Source organism: Procambarus clarkii, chromosome 43 (assembly GCF_040958095.1).
Source record: "Procambarus clarkii isolate CNS0578487 chromosome 43, FALCON_Pclarkii_2.0, whole genome shotgun sequence".
Classification (NCBI taxonomy): domain Eukaryota; kingdom Metazoa; phylum Arthropoda; class Malacostraca; order Decapoda; family Cambaridae; genus Procambarus; species Procambarus clarkii.
In genome coordinates this window covers 36,512,313-36,532,068 of record NC_091192.1, presented here as the reverse complement: position 1 = coordinate 36,532,068, position 19,756 = coordinate 36,512,313, and the positions used below count along the sequence as shown (strand labels likewise).

Genomic DNA, 19,756 nt, shown 5'->3' with positions numbered 1-19,756 from the left:
TGAGAGGGTAATATCCTACAGGTCACCATGAGACAACATGTGAGAGGGTAATATCCTACAGGTCACCATGAGACAACATGTGAGAGGGTAATATCCTACAGGTCACCATGAGACAACATGTGAGAGGGTAATATCCTACAGGTCACCATGAGACAACATGTGAGAGGGTAATATCCTACAGGTCACCATGAGACAACATGTGAGAGGGTAATATCCTACAGGTCACCATGAGACAACATGTGAGAGGGTAATATCCTACAGGTCACCATGAGACAACATGTGAGAGGGTAATATCCTACAGGTCACCATGAGACAACATGTGAGAGGGTAATATCCTACAGGTCACCATGAGACAACATGGGACAGGGTAATATCCTACAGGTCACCATGAGACAACATGTGAGAGGGTAATATCCTACAGGTCACCATGAGACAACATGGGACAGGGTAATATCCTACAGGTCACCATGAGACAACATGGGAGAGGGTAATATCCTACAGGTCACCATGAGACAACATGGGACAGGGTAATATCCTACAGGTCACCATGAGACAACATGTGAGAGGGTAATATCCTACAGGTCACCATGAGACAACATGGGACAGGGTAATATCCTACAGGTCACCATGAGACAACATGTGAGAGGGTAATATCCTACAGGTCACCATGAGACAACATGGGACAGGGTAATATCCTACAGGTCACCATGAGACAACATGTGAGAGGGTAATATCCTACAGGTCACCATGAGACAACATGGGACAGGGTAATATCCTACAGGTCACCATGAGACAACATGTGAGAGGGTAATATCCTACAGGTCACCATGAGACAACATGTGAGAGGGTAATATCCTACAGGTCACCATGAGACAACATGTGAGAGGGTAATATCCTACAGGTCACCATGAGACAACATGTGAGAGGGTAATATCCTACAGGTCACCATGAGACAACATGTGAGAGGGTAATATCCTACAGGTCACCATGAGACAACATGTGAGAGGGTAATATCCTACAGGTCACCATGAGACAACATGGGACAGGGTAATATCCTACAGGTCACCATGAGACAACATGGGACAGGGTAATATCCTACAGGTCACCATGAGACAACATGGGACAGGGTAATATCCTACAGGTCACCATGAGACAACATGTGAGAGGGTAATATCCTACAGGTCACCATGAGACAACATGGGACAGGGTAATATCCTACAGGTCACCATGAGACAACATGGGACAGGGTAATATCCTACAGGTCACCATGAGACAACATGGGACAGGGTAATATCCTACAGGTCACCATGAGACAACATGGGAGAGGGTAATATCCTACAGGTCACCATGAGACAACATGGGACAGGGTAATATCCTACAGGTCACCATGAGACAACATGGGAGAGGGTAATATCCTACAGGTCACCATGAGACAACATGTGAGAGGGTAATATCCTACAGGTCACCATGAGACAACATGGGAGAGGGTAATATCCTACAGGTCACCATGAGACAACATGTGAGAGGGTAATATCCTACAGGTCACCATGAGACAACATGGGAGAGGGTAATATCCTACAGGTCACCATGAGACAACATGTGAGAGGGTAATATCCTACAGGTCACCATGAGACAACATGTGAGAGGGTAATATCCTACAGGTCACCATGAGACAACATGTGAGAGGGTAATATCCTACAGGTCACCATGAGACAACATGTGAGAGGGTAATATCCTACAGGTCACCATGAGACAACATGTGAGAGGGTAATATCCTACAGGTCACCATGAGACAACATGTGAGAGGGTAATATCCTACAGGTCACCATGAGACAACATGTGAGAGGGTAATATCCTACAGGTCACCATGAGACAACATGTGAGAGGGTAATATCCTACAGGTCACCATGAGACAACATGTGAGAGGGTAATATCCTACAGGTCACCATGAGACAACATGTGAGAGGGTAATATCCTACAGGTCACCATGAGACAACATGTGAGAGGGTAATATCCTACAGGTCACCATGAGACAACATGTGAGAGGGTAATATCCTACAGGTCACCATGAGACAACATGTGAGAGGGTAATATCCTACAGGTCACCATGAGACAACATGTGAGAGGGTAATATCCTACAGGTCACCATGAGACAACATGTGAGAGGGTAATATCCTACAGGTCACCATGAGACAACATGTGAGAGGGTAATATCCTACAGGTCACCATGAGACAACATGTGAGAGGGTAATATCCTACAGGTCACCATGAGACAACATGTGAGAGGGTAATATCCTACAGGTCACCATGAGACAACATGTGAGAGGGTAATATCCTACAGGTCACCATGAGACAACATGTGAGAGGGTAATATCCTACAGGTCACCATGAGACAACATGTGAGAGGGTAATATCCTACAGGTCACCATGAGACAACATAGGGGAGGTAATATCCTCCTGTGGTCATCTCCCTGGGAAAATGGGAGCCAAGAGGAAGGAGAAGCGACCAATAGGGAGTGGAACCATCCACGGGCCTGTGGGGGCGGGGGGGGGGGGCGGGCCAGTGGGAAGGGAAGCGACCTCTGGGGAGGGGAACTGGTTATGTGAGAAGGGACCGGTCAGGGCGGGACAGGAGCTTATATAGGAGGAAGGAACTGCTCAGACAGGAGGGGGCGCCGGGCCCGTGTTTAGGACCACCTGGACATTGCATGAAAGGTCAAGCAGACGGGCAGGCCTGGATGGTTGGGTGTGGGGGTGGGGTGAGGCAACATGGAGAACATTGTTTCACACCGAGGTTGTCCTGGGCCGAGGTTGTCCTGGGCCGAGGTTGTCCTGGGCCGAGGTTGTCCTGGGCCGAGGTTGTCCTTGGCCGAGGTTGTCCTGGGTCGAGGTTGTCCTGGGCCGAGGTTGTCCTGGGCCGAGGTTGTCCTGGGCCGAGGTTGTCCTGGGCCGAGGTTGTAATGGGCCAAGGTTGTCCTGGGCCGAGGTTGTCCTGGGCCGAAGTTGTCCTGGGCCGAGGTTGTCCCGGGCCGAGGTTGTCCTGGGCCGAGGTTGTCCTGGGCCGAGGTTGTCCTGGGCCGAAGTTGTCCTAGGCCGAGGTTGTAATGGGCCGAGGTTGTCCTGGGCCGAGGTTGTCCTGGGCCGAGGTTGACCTGGGCCGAGGTTGTCCCGGGCCGAGGTTGTCCTGGGCCGAGGTTGTCCTGGGCCGAGGTTGTCCTGGGCCGAGGTTGTCCTGGGCCGAGGTTGTAATGGGCCGAGGTTGTCCTGGGCCGAGGTTGTCCTGGGCTGAGGTTGTCCTGGGTCGAGGTTGTCCTGGGCCGAGGTTGTCCTGGGCCGAGGTTGTCCTGGGCCGAGGTTGTAATGGGCCGAGGTTGTCCTGGGCCGAGGTTGTCCTGGGTCGAGGTTGTCCTGGGCCGAGGTTGTCCTGGGCCGAGGTTGTCCTGGGTCGAGGTTGTCCTGGGCTGAAAAAGCAGACCGTCCTCATCAACACAGCAGACCGTCCTCATCAACACAACAGACCATCCTCATCAACACAACAGACCATCCTCATCAACACAGCAGACCGTCCTCATCAACACAGCAGATCGTCCTCATCAACGCAGCAGACCATCCTCATCAACACAGCAGACCATCCTAATCAACACAACAGACCGTCCTCATCAACACAGCAGACCATCCTCATCAACACAACAGACCGTCCTCATCAACACAACAGACCGTCCTCATCAACACAGCAGACCGTCCTCATCAACACAGCAGACCGTCCTCATCAACACAACAGACCGTCCTCATCAACACAGCAGACCGTCCTCATCAACACAACAGACCGTCCTCATCAACACAACAGACCGTCCTCATCAACACAGCAGACCGTCCTCATCAACACAGCAGACCGTCCTCATCAACACAACAGACCGTCCTCATCAACACAGCAGACCGTCCTCATCAACACAACAGACCGTCCTCATCAACACAGCAGACCATCCTCATCAACACAGCAGACCATCCTCATCAACACAGCAGACCATCCTCATCAACACAGCAGACCATCCTCATCAACACAGCAGACCGTCCTCGTTAATACAGCAGACCGTCCTCATCACAGCAGACCGTCCTGCTGTGGTGATGACAGAGAGGGACAGCGCCTTGACCACTACTTGAGAGACTGTGGCTAGCTAAGACAGTTAAAATATGCAGTATAACAAAAACCACCTTGTTTGAATTAGAAAAATTGTATTGGTCATTTACTAATGACCAATGGTAAATATTAGGATTGGTAAATAATATTTGAGGGTTGGTAGGTGATGGGGAGGGGGTGGTGGTGGTGATGGGGAGAGGGTAGTGGTGATGGGGAGGGAAGGTGGTGATAGGGAGGGATGGTGGTGATGAGGAGGGCTTGTGGTGAAAGGGGAGGGGTGGTGGTGATGGGGACGGGTGATGGGGAGGGGTGGTGGTGATGGGGAAGGGTAGTGTTGTTTATGGGGAGGGGTGTGGTGGTGATGGGGAGGGGTGGTGATGATTGGGAAGGGTGGTGGTGGTGGGGAAGGGTGGTGGTGATAGAGAGGGGGGTGGTGATGGGGAGGGGTAGTGGTGATGGAGAGGTGGGTGGTGGTGATGGGGAGGGGTGGTGGTGATGGGGAGGAATGGTGGTGATGGGGAGGGGTAGTGGTGATGGAGAGGTGGGTGGTGGTGATGGGGAGGGGTGGTGGTGATGGGGAGGAATGGTGGTGATGGGGAGGGACGGTGGTGATGGGGAGTGGTGGTGGTGATGGGGAGGGGTGCTGGTGATGGGAAGAGGGGTGGTGGTGATGGGGAGGGTTGGTGGTGGTGGGGAGGGGTGGTGGTGATGGGGAGGGATGGTGGTGATGGGGGGGGTGGTGATGGAGAGGGATGGTGGTGATGTGGAGGGGTGGTGGTGATGGGGAGGGGTGGTGGTGATGGAGGAGGGGTGCTGGTGATGAAGAGGGGTGCTGGTGATGGGAAGGGGGGTGGAGGTGATGGGGAGGGTTGGTGGTGATAGGGAGGGGTGGTGGTGATGGCTAGGGGTGGTGGTGATGGGAAGGGGTGGTGGTGATGGGGAAGGGTGTTGGTGATGGGGAGGCGTGGTGGTGATGGGAAGGGGGGTGGTGGTGATGGAGAGGGATGGTGGTGATGGGGAGGGGTGGTGGTGGTGGGGAGTGGTGATGGTGATGGGGAGTGGTTGTGGTGATGGGAAGCGGTGCTGGTGATGGGGAGGGGGGTGGTGGTGGTGATGGGGAGGGAGTGGGGGTGAAGGAGAGGGATGGTGGTGATGGGGAGGGGTGCTGGTGATGGGGAGGGGGGTGGTGGTGGTGGGGAGGGATGGTGGTGATGGGGAGGGAAGTGGTGGTGGTGGGGAGGGATGGTGGTGATGGGAAGGGGTGGTAGTGATGGGGAGGGGTGGTGGTGATGGGGAGGGGGGTGGTGGTGGTTATGGGTAGGGGTGGTGGTGATGGGGAGGGGTGGTTGTGATGGGAGGGGTGATGGTGATGGGGAGGGGTGGTGGTGATGGGGAGGGGTGGTAGTGATGAGGAGGGGTGATGGTGATGGGGAGGGGTGGTAGTGATGAGGAGGGGTGGTGGTGATGGGGAGGGGTGGTAGTGATGAGGAGGGGTGATGGTGGTGGGGAGGGGTGGTAGTGATGAGGAGGGGTGGTGGTGATGAGGAGGGGTGGTGGTGATGGGGAGGGGTGGTGGTGATGGGTCAAGGCACTGGAGCCCCTCTCGCCCCTGGTATATATAACCTGGGAAGCTCTGGGTCTCTCACAGTCAACCATCAGCTCTCCAGAAGTCGCTCCTTCACCTGCTGTTGCTGCTACACCCAGGGTTTACCCTCCAGTCTCTGCTACACCCAGGGTGTTAACTCTACCGTAAGTAGTTCACCCTCCAGTCTCTGCTACACTCAGGGTGTTAACTCTACCGCCACACCCTTCAAGACGTACACCCTCGCTCATAAGGTAGACAGCCACACCCTACAATAAGTACACTTGCTCGAGGTGTTGTTGACCCATGTGGTCAACAACACCTTGAGGCTCACTAACGAACTCTTCCTTATATGAGGTATTGAGTTCTTACACATGGAACATCATCATACTTCCCGCTGACCCAAGAGCTGCAGTTCAACCCCAACAAGCAGAGAGAGACGAGCACTGTTAGGTGAGTACACCCAGACACAGAACACCAAGAACTCTGAGGACAAGGAACACAGAAGAGAACCATCAACCCAACTCTGTCGTTGTTGTATTGGCGGGAACTTCTCCAGTAGAGAAACATGACCATAAACACGGATCCCATAGATGCCAGAACCCAGGGGGTGAGGAGCTTCCTTCACCACGTGACTCTTGGTTGACAGGCGGGACCCAAGAGCTAATACACAAGCCCGTATAGATATCCGCCGTGCTGCCACACTTGTCAAAGTCAACTTTGGAGAGGGAAATGAAGCGATTACGGTCCAGGGGCCACGTGCGATGTTCATCAACCCTACGTTCAAAGAGTTTGTAGACACAACATCTCTGGGCAATTATGACGAAAATCCTCAGGGAAAGTCCCTTGAGTATCGAGGTTTCTAAGGGTTAAGAAAACCCGTCACGAGCCATTCTTCGGGGACCAATGTCGTCTCCCGAATACGGTTATTGTTGTGCAGGAAATACTGCCCGAGGTGCACGGAGGGAAATGACAGAGCATCTCATAGTGAATACCGTCTCAGCCCGCCACATTAGAGTTGCAGAGAAACAAGGCGGACTGGACTGCAGGAAAAGTGAAAAGATCATTATAGGTGAGTGCGATAGTCTAAGGAGCGAGATTGAAGAAGGGGCTTACCAGTAAGGTGAGTAGGAGGAAGATGAGTACCGGAGCTCACAGCTAAGGAGTGCAATTCTGTACATTTCCGAACAAAACCGGATCTGCTATAGTGGAAGCACAGAGATGATTGACAGGCGCACTTGTCTGTCACACATTTACCTGGAATCTTACGGGTTTCCTTCCAGACATGAGGGAAAATAGCATCAACAGTAATGAAAGATTGCCAACTCTACGAGCCACCACATTCACCTGAAACACAGTGAAGGATTTAGGTGTGTTCTGGCGTAGTGTCTTTTCCAGGGAGCACGCCTAAAGTGCACAGACCGAGCACAGTCCGAGCACAATCCCAGCTGAGCCCGAGCACAGTCCCAGCACACTCCGAGCACAGCCCGAGCTCCACCAAGGAGCTAAGGCCACGAATATAAGGAGGGGGCGAGGGAAAGAGGCATCAGGGAAGAGAAGCATGGGGGGTGAAAAGATTCCAGTCCGCTTTCTCAACCCGTCACCAAGGGAAAGGGAGAGAAGAGAGGAAGGAAGAGCGGGCAACGAGGATGAGGGAAAATGGTCAGTGTTATGAGGAGCACAGATTGACTGCAGACAAGAGTATGAGTGAGGGAGTCTACTTATAAATGAGTTAAGTCAGTTTGGGAGAACACAATAAGTGGAGGTCCCATGACAGTCACAGACCTCCGTCATGGGACCGCTCTTGTTGACCGTATATATATACATAATCGATTGAGATTTAGGCTCGAGCAGCGTTATTTGCAAACTTCCAGACGATACAAAAATTGGGCGGGAAATCTATTTAGGAGAAGACTGAAAATTACTTCAAGACTATTTAGTGGGCATTTTATATAGTCGTAAGATTGACAGATGTAGTTTAATGCCGACAAATGTAGAGCTCTGAGGCCAGGTAATGATGACAGTCACTAGAAATTAAGTGGATAGTGATGAAATTGTTAAGTCTGAGAAGGAAAATGATCCGGAGAAGGGATCATGATTAGTAGGAACGTAATGCCAAAAAATCAATGAACAAATATTTGAAATAAGGTAAATAGAATATCACGGTATTGTGATTTAACTGTGTATCTGACGGAAGCGTTTGGGCCACTCCATTACCTAAACTAAAGTGTATGCATGTTATATGTAAAACTTGGTTCATCTACCAGCTCGGCGCCTGCTAGTGGATCCTGGCGGACACCAGGTTGTGTAACAATTAACATATCGTGTTGTTGTTGTTGTTTAAGATTCGCTACCTGGAACAAAAAGTTCCAAGTAGCACGGGCTATGGTGAACCCGTAGTGGTCTTATTAACATATCGTGGTGCAGGGGGTCACGGCGCGCGTCTGGGGTCACCCAGGACGCTGCTCCCATCCCCGTCCTGCTGCAAAGATTTTCTCATAATAATCGGGTATTAAATATATCACCACACAAGAATAAGAAGGAAGAGATATAAATTTGAGAAATTTAGCTTCAGGAAAGAAATTGATAAATACTGATTTGGAAACAGGGTGGTTGGTTTCAGGTTTGATTTCTTCTTATGTTATTATTATAAGGGTCCAGGACAGACCAATATGATCTCATGATAAAGGTCCAGAACAGACCAAAATGTTCTTATAAGGGTCCAGAACAGACCAAAATGATCTCATAATAAAGGTCCAGAACAGAGTAAAATGTTCTCATCATAAGGGTCCAGAACAGAACCAAATTCGTCATTTTCATTTCATGTGTAGGTCGATTTATTGCTTCCTCAACCCGGTTATTGTGACTAATAGTGTGCATGATAACTGAAGTCAACTGAAGGTTATATTGCAACATTAATAAGATAACATGAGTCAACAATTATCTTGAAACACTTAATTATTCAACGTTGTCATGTTTACAGGTTTGTTGAGGGGTAACCTAGTGACCAGATCTTCACCATGATGCTTGCTATCACCATCCTCCTTGGTGAGTATTGTCACCATCCTCTATGGTGAGTATTGTCACCATCCTCTATGGTGAGTATTGTCACCATCCTCTATGGTGAGTATTGTCACCATCCTCTATGGTGAGCATTGTCACCATCCTCCATGGTGAGTATTGTCACCATCCTCCATGGTGAGTATTGTCACCATCCTCCATGGTGAGTATTGTCACCATCCTCTATGGTGAGTATTGTCACCATCCTCTATGGTGAGTATTGTCACCATCCTCTATGGTGAGCATTGTCACCATCCTCCATGGTGAGTATTGTCACCATCCTCCACGGTGAGTAGTGTCAATATAATATTAGGGGCCCAATTTATCAAAGCGCCATGATTTTAACGAAAGGGAATATCAGAGTCTCTGGGGCTTAATGAAGGGAAATATCAGAGTCCTTGGGGTTTAACGAAGGGGGAATATCAGAGTCCCTGGGGCTTAACGAAAGGGAATATCAGAGTCTCTGGGGCTTAATGAAGGGAAATATCGGAGTCTCTGGGGTTTAATGAAGGGAAATATGAGAGTCCCTGGGGCTTAACGAAGGGGAATATCAGAGTCCCTGGGGCTTAACGAGGGGAAATAGGAGAAGGGCAGTCGGGTATAACTGGCCGGTGATATAAAAGTGTTCAGAAGTCAAAGTTATCCACTGACTTGTATTGACGTTTTCTGTGATAGTGTTCGCTGGTGCCCAAGCCAGCCCCATCCAGCTTGGGGTTCGACCCCAGACGCTACCCCAGGTGTTCCCCGGTGGTAATGCCCTCCTGGAAGATGCCCAGATCGGCCACCTGCTGAGAACAGCGCCCGCGGGATCCCAGCTGCTGAGAACGACTGCGCCTGTGGGTAGCCTCCTGTCTCGTCTTCCAGATAATGCTACCCTTATCAGGACGAATATTGTCGACACCTTCAGCTGTAGTGGACGGGTAGGTGTGTGTGTGTGTGTGTGTGTGTGTGTGTGTGTGTGTGTGTGTGTGTGTGTGTGTGTGTGTGTGTGTGTGTGTGTGTGTGTGTGTGTGTGTGTGTGTGTGTGTGTGTGTGTGTGTGTGTGTGTGTGTGTAATTACCTAAGTGTAATTACCTAAGTGTAGTTACAGGATGAGAGCTACGCTCGTGGTGTCCCGTCTTCCCAGCACTCTTTGTCATATAACGCTTTGAAACTACTGACGGTCTTGGCCTCCACCACCTTCTCACTTAACTTGTTCCAACCGTCTACCACTCTATTTGCGACGGTGAATTTTCTTATATTTCTTCGGCATCTGTGTTTAGCTAGTTTAAATCTATGACCTCTTGTTCTTGAAGTGCCAGGTCTCAGGAATCCTTCCCTGTCGATTTTATCAATTCCTGTTACTATTTTGTACGTAGTGATCATATCACCTCTTTTTCTTCTGTCTTCTAGTTTTGGCATGTTTAATGCTTCCAACCTCTCCTCGTAGCTCTTGCCCTTCAGTTCTGGGAGCCACTTCGTAGCATGTCTTTGCACCTTTTCCAGTTTGTTGATGTGCTTCTTAAGATATGGGCACCACACAACAACTGCATATTCTAGCTTTGGCCTAACAAAAGTCATGAACAATTTCTTTAGTATATCGCCATCCATGTATTTAAATGCAATTCTGAAGTTAGAAAGCATAGCATATGCTCCTTGCACAATATTCTTTATGTGGTCCTCAGGTGATAGTTTTCTATCTAGAACCACCCCTAGATCTCTTTCTTTATCAGAATTCTTTAAAGATTTCTCACATAATATATAGGTTGTGTGGGGTCTATGTTCTCCTATTCCACATTCCATAACATGACATTTATTAACATTAAATTCCATTTGCCAGGTGGTGCTCCATATACTTATTTTGTCCAGGTCTTCTTGAAGGGCATGACAATCATCTAAATTTCTTATCCTTCCTATTATCTTGGCATCATCAGCAAACATGTTCATATAATTCTGTATACCAACTGGTAGATCATTTATGTACACAATAAACATCACTGGTGCAAGAACTGAACCCTGTGGTACTCCACTTGTGACATTTCTCCATTCCGATACATTGCCTCTGATTACTGCCCTCATTTTTCTATCAGTCAGAAGATTTTTCATCCATGATAGAAGCTTACCTGTCACCCCTCCAATATTTTCCAGTTTCCAGAACAACCTCTTATGTGGAACTCTGTCGAAAGCCTTTTTTAGGTCCAGATAGATGCAGTCAACCCAGCCATCTCTTTCCTGTAATATCTCTGTGGCCCGATCATAGAAACTGAGTAAATTCGATACACAGGATCTTCCTGATCAAAAACCATACTGTCTGTCTGATATTATATCATTTCTCTCCAGGTGTTCTACCCATTTAGTTTTGATTAGCTTTTCCAATACTTTCACTATTACACTTGTCAATGATACAGGTCTATAATTGAGGGGGTCTTCCCTGCTGCCACTTTTGTAGATTGGAACTATGTTAGCCTGTTTCCAAACGTCTGCTACGATTCCTGTACACAGGGATGCCTGAAAGATCAGGTGAAGTGGAATGCTGAGCTCAGATGCACATTCTCTCAGAACCCATGGTGAAACGCCATCTGGGCCAGCTGCTTTGTTCCTCCCGAGCTCCTTTAGCATATTTTCCACTTCATCTCTAGACACCTCTATCCGCTCTATGTTGTTCTCTGGAATTCTTATTGTGTCTGGTTCTCTGAAGATTTCATTTTGTACAAACACACTTTGGAACTTTTCATTTAATGTTTCACACATTTCTTTTTCATTTTCCGTGAATCTGTTTCCCATTTTCAACCTCTGGATATTATCCTTTACCTGCAATTTGTTGTTTATGAATTTGTAGAATAGGCCCGGTTCTGTTTTACATTTATCTGCTATCCCTTTTTCAAAATTTCTTTCTGCCTCTCTCCTTACTGCTGTATAGTTGTTTCTCGCATCTTTGTATCGCTGGTATGTTTGGGGGTTTGGCCTCTTCCTATACTGATTCCATTTTTGTGTCTTTTGGTCTCTTGCCCTCTCACAATTTCTGTCGAACCAATCCTGTTTTCTGGTCCTGCATCTCTGTTTTGGTATGAATGTTTGTGTGCCTTCCTCGTATAGTTTTAAAAATTTGGCATACATTTCATTTACTTCCCTGCCTAGCAACAATTCTGTCCAATTACACTCATTAAAAAAATTTCGAAGTTCCCCATAGTTGCCTCTCTTTAAATCGAGTTTATCAACTGTTTCAATGTCCCCATTTTCTTCTAGATGATATCTTAAAGCATATTTAATGTCTAACAGGACGTGATCACTCTTTCCCAAGGGAGGAAGGTACTGGATGTCAAAAATCTCTTCTTCTTTCCTGGTGAATACTAGATCCAAAACTGACGGCATATCTCCTTCCCTCATTCTTGTGGCTTGCTTTATGTGTTGATACAAGAATGTCTCCAGAATGAGGTTCACAAATCTGCATGTCCAAAAGTCCTCCGTTCTTGCTTCATAGGCCTCCCAGTCTATTGCTCTAAAGTTGAAGTCCCCCAGTATCAACAGTCGTGATTTATCTTTATCTGCTTGTACAATAATATCTCTCATGACCATTATGAGGCCCTCTCGTTTGTCATCCAGTTCTTCCTTTGTCCACGTGTTGCTTGCTGGTGGGCTGTAGGCATTTACAATTATCAGGTTATCATCCTGATTCCAGATCTGCAATGCCATTATGTCAATATCTCGAGGGTTTTCAAATATTAACTCTTTTACCTTCAGGTGTTTTTTCACCAGTACAGCCACTCCTCCTCCCTTCCTAGTTTTCCTGTCACGTCTCCAAACTGAGTAGCCTCTTGGGAATATGACTTCATTTATTATATTTCCTTCAAGTTTCGTTTCTGATAATGCAACTTTTTCTTTTTTAATAATTTTTAATAATTTCTGATAATGATAATGTGTGTGTGTGTATGTGTGTGTGTGTGTGTGTGTGTGTGAATCATCTATTTGTTCCTGCAGGATCTTCGACCCTGCCTTATTTATAGAGTTAATTGAGATGTCTGCCTCAACAATAGCAAATATATGTAGAGGTAACTGAGGTGTCTGCCAGACTAAGAGTACCTTCCTCTCAGGTGTACGGATACTACGCTGACCAGGACAACGACTGCCAGATCTTCCACGTGTGTCTGCCACTACAACAGCTTTACCCTGCCAACTTCACCAAAGAGACTACCTTCACTTTCAGCTTTATCTGCCCTCAATATACCATCTTTAGTCAGGTGAGTAGATGATATGTACACCCAGGTGATGTACACCCAGGTGATGTACACCCAGGTGATGTACACCCAGGTGATGTACACCCAGGTGATGTACATCCAGGTGATGTACACCCAGGTGTTGTACACCCAGGTGATGTACACCCAGGTGATGTACACCCAGGTGATGTACACCCAGGTGATGTACACCCAGGTGATGTACACCCAGGTGATGAACACCCAGGTGATGTGCACGCAGGTGATGTACACCCAGGTGATGTAGACCCAGGTGATGTGTACACATAGGTGGTGTACACCCAGGTGATGTGTACACCTAGGTGGTGTACACCAAAATGATGTACACCCAGGTGATGTAAACCCATGTGATGTGTATACCTAGGTGATGTACACCCAGGTGATGTACACCCAGGTGATATGTCCACCCAGGTGATGTACACCTAGGTGATGTACACCCAGGTGATGTACACCCAGGTAATGTACACCCATGTAATATGTACACCCTGGGGATATGTACACCTAGGTGATGTACACCTAGGTGATGTACACCTAGGTGATGTACACCTAGGTGATGTACACCTAGGTGATGTACACCTAGGTGACATGTACACCCAGGTGATGTACACCCAGGTGATGTACACCCAGGTGACATGTACACACAGGTGACATGTACACCAAGGTGATGTACACCCAGGTGACATGTATACCCACGTGATATGTACACCAAGGTGACATGTGCACCCAGGTGACATGTACACACAGGTGACATGTACACCAAGGTGATGTACACCCAGGTGATATGTACACCCAGGTGACATGTACACCCAGGTGACATGTACACCTAGGTGACATGTACACCCAGGTGATATGCACACCCAGGTGACATGTACACCCAGGTGACATGTACACCCAGGTGACATGTACACACAGGTGACATGTACACCAAGGTGATGTACACCCAGGTGATATGTACACCCAGGTGATATGTACACCCAGGTGATATGTACACCCAGGTGATATGTACACCCAGGTGATATGTACACCCAGGTTATATGTACACCCAGGTGACATGTACACCCAGGTGACATGTACACACAGGTGACATGTACACCAAGGTGATGTACACCCAGGTGATATGTACACCCAGGTGATATGTACACCCAGGTGATATGTACACCCAGGTGATATGTACACCCAGGTGATATGTACACCCAGGTGACATGTACACCCAGGTGATATGTACACCCAGGTGACATGTACACTCACGAGTGTAATTATCAGAAAAAGACGCCAAGCTGAATAGACCATGTAGCAAGTACACATACAAGTGTAAAAGAGTATAGTTCAGTAGAGTACAAGAGATAGTACAGTAGAGTACAAGAGCCAGGACAGTAGAGTACAAGAGCCAGAACAGTAGAGTACAAGAGCCATGACAGTAGAGTACAAGAGCCAGAACAGTAGAGTACAAGAGCCAGGACAGTAGAGTACAAGAGCCAGGACAGTAGAGTACAAGAGCCAGAACAGTAGAGTACAAGAGCCAGGACAGTAGAGTACAAGAGCCAGAACAGTAGAGTACAAGAGCCAGGACAGTAGAGTACAAGAGCCAGGACAGTACAGTACAAGAGCCAGAACAGTAGAGTACAAGAGCCAGGACAGTAGAGTACAAGAGCCAGAACAGTAGAGTACAAGAGCCAGGACAGTAGGGTACAAGAGCCAGGACAGTAGAGTACAAGAGCCAGAACAGTAGAGTACAAGACAAGAGCCAGAACAGTAGAGTACAAGAGCCAGGACAGTAGAGTACAAGAGCCAGGACAGTAGAGTACAAGAGCCAGAACAGTAGAGTACAAGAGCCAGGACAGTAGAGTACAAGAGCCAGAACAGTAGAGTACAAGAGCCAGAACAGTAGAGTACAAGAGCCAGGACAGTAGAGTTCAAGAGCCAGGACAGTACAGTAGAAGAGCCAAAATAGTAGAGTACAAGAGCCAGGACAGTAGAGTACAAGAGCCAGGACAGTAGAGTACAAGAGCCAGGACAGTACAGTAGAAGAGCCAAAATAGTAGAGTACAAGAGCCAGGACAGTAGAGTACAAGAGCCAGGACAGTAGAGTACAAGAGCCAGGACAGTACAGTACAAGAGCCAGAACAGTAGAGTACAAGAGCCAGGACAGTAGAATACAAGAGCCAGGACAGTAGAATACAAGAGCCAGGACAGTAGAATACAAGAGCCAGGACAGTAGAATACAAGAGCCAGGACAGTAGAATACAAGAGCCAGGACAGTACAGTACAAGAGCCAGGACAGTAGAGTACAAGAGCCAGGACAGTAGAATACAAGAGCCAGGACAGTAGAATACAAGAGCCAGGACAGTAGAGTACAAGAGCCAGGACAGTAGAGTACAAGAGCCAGGACAGTAGAGTACAAGAGCCAGGACAGTAGAGTACAAGAGCCAGGACAGTAGAGTACAAGAGCCAGGACAATAATGAGGCCGCATATTACACAGGACTCGCTGACCTGCGCCTGGGAGTCGGAAGCTCTGCCGTGTGAGGCCGCTGCTACTCTCTACGGCATCAACGACAGCTTCTTCAAGAAGATCAGGGACAGCGACGGCAAGGAACGCTACGCTCAGCTTGGCGAAAACTTCTTCCCGTCGTCCGCTGGCTCGGGCGCCACATTCAACATCCCCTAGTCCCTGAAGACCCCCAACAGTTTTTCGCCCTGAGATACGCAAGAGAAGGGGGACATGGGACTCTCCTCCCAGGGCATGCATGATAAGAGGTCTCACACGTCACTCTTGGGGAATAAGGGGGCATTGTGGGCATAGGTATAGCTCTGTACAATGACTGTCTTCGCTAGTCCTTTCCTAACGCTCATCAACGTGTGATGATGCAGCTTTTCTGGGCATTATTGTTATTGTATTTGTTAAGTGATCGGTTGACTATTCCACTCATGGGTACGAGGTCTGGTGTGAACCACAGGCCCTCTGGCGGCGAGGGAGTCAACTAGGACCCTAGAGTATACTCTCCAGTGGTAGAATTCTGAACCACAGGCCCTCTGGCGGTGAGGGAGTCAACTAGGACCCCACTGGTGGCCGGCAGTGAACCAGGAGACAGTGATGAATGATCTTCTGAAGAGAGAGAGGTCAAGAAGCCTGGCTCTCCTGGTTCCACTGACACATACCATTAGGGCTTACCAAGTTAGGTTAGGTGGGTTACTAATGTTTACAACTGTACCTGGATCAACTAATATATGTAATAAAGATAGCAACTTACGGATATAATCTTTCCTTCACCCTGTTTATGCTAAGATATTTAGTTTTCAAGGGCTCCGAAATCATGTTAACGATGTCTCTTGAACTGCATCATAGTTGAAGACATCCAAACCAAACCAAATTATACAGAATATAATTGTTTTCTTCTAAATCTAATCAGACTAATGGTTATCTATCTTCGCCTATCTACTCCTTATGTCTTTTAACCAAACCAAACAAAGCCTCATCTCTCTCTCAGGCTAAATATATTCATATATTTTGCAAACCAAATCTAGCCTAAAGTAGTGTAAACAACTTATACAGTCTAACGTTACAAAACTGTCCTGTGGATAGATTATAGTTCATCTAAATTCTGATAAATGCATCGTTACTAACTTGATGCTGATGGCGCTTTGTGCTGGGACACTCTTGTATGGGCCTTAAGCCTCTGGCTGGCCCACTATGTCACTCGTGTGGTGGATGAGTATTTATGACTTTATGTTGGCCTATGTACAAGAGCGAGGACAATACAGTTGAAGGAGACTACTTATAGGAGATCATGTCCAGCGTGTTTAATAACTTTAGCGTTGTTGAATATCAGTTGTAAACTTACCTGGTTGTAACTCTGCACTGTGTTAGATAATGTTCCAGTGACCCATCGGGCATTTTTCCACTGTGCTCATATTTCCTCTCATTTCTGAGACCTGTAAACCTATTCCTGTAACACTCATGGACCTGAAAGATTCCCATGCACATGGAAATCCAAGTCTGATGCTATGTAAGTTCACTTCTATTTTTCTATTGATTCATTTAATCAAAATAAGTTTATTGTAGTTGGCTGAATTCTTGTACCAACCCACCGATCCTGATGTTGCAGCTGCTGTGTTGTGGTCACTGTACATCTTCTGCATAGCTCTATCTCTAATCTTAATCTGCGATAGACTCTGTGGTATGTAGCAGACTACATTCCTCCTCTTAGTTGCAAGTTTTGCAGCTTCCTCTGCAATGTTATTCCCTAGTGTTCCTACATGACTTGGCTCTCAGTTGACAAATATTCGACGACCTTGACTTTTGAGTGTTTGCATTAACACATTTCCCGAACACTTGTAGTCGAATAATCTCTAAATTCAGAATTGTTTTCCAATTACATAGTGACGTAAGGTATGTGAATAGTTCTGCCGACAGAGTTTATATTTGGTCAGATCTACATCAGCAGATGGTGCAGACTGCCAGAGGTGCATGTAACCGAGCCTATGCCTAGCAGTGCTAACATCCAGCAGTTTGAAACCTTATTGAATAACGAAGAGGTATGTGGCTCTTCCTGCATGACAGTATGATGATCGATGGAATAACCAATTTCACTTTGTCTCAGGTCTATTTAATTTTGCTGCAGTTCTCGGTGTATTACTGTTCTTAGGTAGTACAATCCAAGATGGTAATCATCTCCCTCTTTAAAACACATGCTTTAGTTACTTCATCGGTTCTATCATACATTCGGAGGACACTATGGGATAGGATATATAGGAGACGCACTCTGACTCCATCATTGATTGCATTATTATATCTGTGCCTAGCTCCACACACAAGCACATCACAGTTATGCCTTGAGGAGTTGAGTACAATCAGGGATGAGGGAGAGCCACTTACAATTGAAGTGTTACCTTGAGATACACATACTCGCCTGAGTATGAGGAGTATGGCAAACAATTCTGTATTCAAGAGTGGAGGCCCAGTCATTTATACGAGCTACCACTCAAGATAGAAGCCAGCTCTGACAGTTGTAAAACTGGCCCAACCGGCAGTGGAGGCGTGGAGTGACCCACCAGTGGAGGCGTGGAGTGACCCACCAGTGGAGGTGTGGAGTGACCCACCAGTGGAGGCGTGGAGTGACCCACCAGTGGAGGTGTGGAGTGACCCACCAGTGGAGGCGTGGAGTGACCCACCAGTGGAGGTGTGGAGTGACCCACCAGTGGAGGCGTGGAGTGACCCACCAGTGGAGGCGTGGAGTGACCCACCAGTGGAGGTGTGGAGTGACCCACCAGTGGAGGCGTGGAGTGACCCACCAGTGGAGGTGTGGAGTGACCCACCAGTGGAGGCGTGGAGTGACCCACCAGTGGAGGCGTGGAGTGACCCACCAGTGGAGGCGTGGAGTGACCCACCAGTGGAGGTGTGGAGTGACCCACCAGTGGAGGCGTGGAGTGACCCACCAGTGGAGGCGTGGAGTGACCCACCAGTGGAGGCGTGGAGTGACCCACCAGTGGAGGTGTGGAGTGACCCACCAGTGGAGGCGTGGAGTGACCCACCAGTGGAGGCGTGGAGTGACCCACCAGTGGAGGCGTGGAGTGACCCACCAGTGGAGGCGTGGAGTGACCCACCAGTGGAGGCGTGGAGTGACCCACCAGTGGAGGCGTGGAGTGACCCACCAGTGGAGGCGTGGAGTGACCCACCAGTGGAGGCGTGGAGTGACCCACCAGTGGAGGTGTGGAGTGACCCACCAGTGGAGGCGTGGAGTGACCCACCAGTGGAGGCGTGGAGTGACCCACCAGTGGAGGCGTGGAGTGACCCACCAGTGGAGGCGTGGAGTGACCCATCAGTGTAAACAGTTAGAGAGAGCGAGATCGCTCTATAAAGCACAACATCAATTTGGTTTAAGTCATTGTACTTTACTTCACGTCGAAGCATGAAGTTGTTTCTTAATTATCTTTTTGGGCGGGAAGACAGAGACAGGTGGAGGTACTCTGAGATACCTGTCACTCTGTTAAAGTGACAGGTATGCCGGCTGTTAAGGGGTGAACTCCCACGGTGCTGGGAGTTGTTGTGTGTGGGTAGCGATGATGAACCTCAAACATTCTAAATAGAGCTGAGCTTCTTGTGATATAATGATCTAATATTTATATACTATAATATAAAGTAATGGTCTAATATTTAGTGAGAAGTGGTGGAGGAAGACTGCCTACTGTTTCAAATGTAAATATATCAGAGCCCAATAGACTCGGTAAAAAAATTTATTAAAGTGATGAATACAGTTAAGTATATTTAAGCTGGTCTCAACCACACCGCCTAGCATGAGTGGTCAATAGGAGGAGACAAAGCTCTTTGACCACAACACTCATTCCTAAAAGGAATGTTAATGAGTTCACAGTGTTGAATAACCCTTAGTCTGTCTCCTGTTCTCTGGCAAGAAAAAAGATCTTCACAAACAACAGCCAACCGTCGTCCCGGGCGTCGAAGCCCCGACACTCTCCGCCACACTCAGGTCGACGGGGTAATCCCACTAACATAATTCAAATTTTTACGATATCTTTTGAGTGCACACACTCACACACACACAAGAACAGATTGTGGAAGCAAACTCTATTCATAATTTTAAAATTAGGTATGATAGGGAAATGGGACAGGAGTCATTGCTGTAAACAACCGATGGCTGGAAAGTTGGGATCCAAGAGTCAATGCTCGATCTTGCAAGCACAAATAGGTGAGTACAAATACGTGAGTACACACACACACACACACACACACA

The 19,756-nt window shown here is 47.9% G+C and overlaps 3 protein-coding genes across 3 annotated transcripts; 1 reads left to right on the top strand and 2 right to left on the bottom strand.

Annotated features, from left to right (window-relative positions):
- Positions 1-2,687: 2,687 nt before the first annotated feature.
- LOC138349955 (S-antigen protein-like) lies at positions 2,688-3,506 on the bottom strand. Its single transcript, XM_069299958.1, has one exon. It carries the CDS (start codon positions 3,504-3,506, stop codon positions 2,688-2,690), a length of 819 nt encoding a protein of 272 aa, XP_069156059.1.
- Positions 3,507-5,790: 2,284 nt separating this feature from the next.
- On the top strand, positions 5,791-16,257 carry LOC138350028 (uncharacterized). Its single transcript, XM_069300266.1, has 5 exons — positions 5,791-5,887; positions 8,704-8,768; positions 9,456-9,700; positions 12,851-12,997; positions 15,490-16,257. The coding sequence occupies exons 2-5, from the start codon at positions 8,741-8,743 to the stop codon at positions 15,673-15,675; spliced, it is 606 nt and encodes a 201-aa protein (XP_069156367.1). The 5' UTR covers positions 5,791-5,887; positions 8,704-8,740; the 3' UTR covers positions 15,676-16,257.
- Positions 16,258-17,982: 1,725 nt separating this feature from the next.
- On the bottom strand, positions 17,983-18,918 carry LOC138349954 (streptococcal hemagglutinin-like). The gene has a single exon (XM_069299957.1). The coding sequence runs from the start codon at positions 18,916-18,918 to the stop codon at positions 17,983-17,985; it is 936 nt and encodes a 311-aa protein (XP_069156058.1).
- Positions 18,919-19,756: the final 838 nt, after the last annotated feature.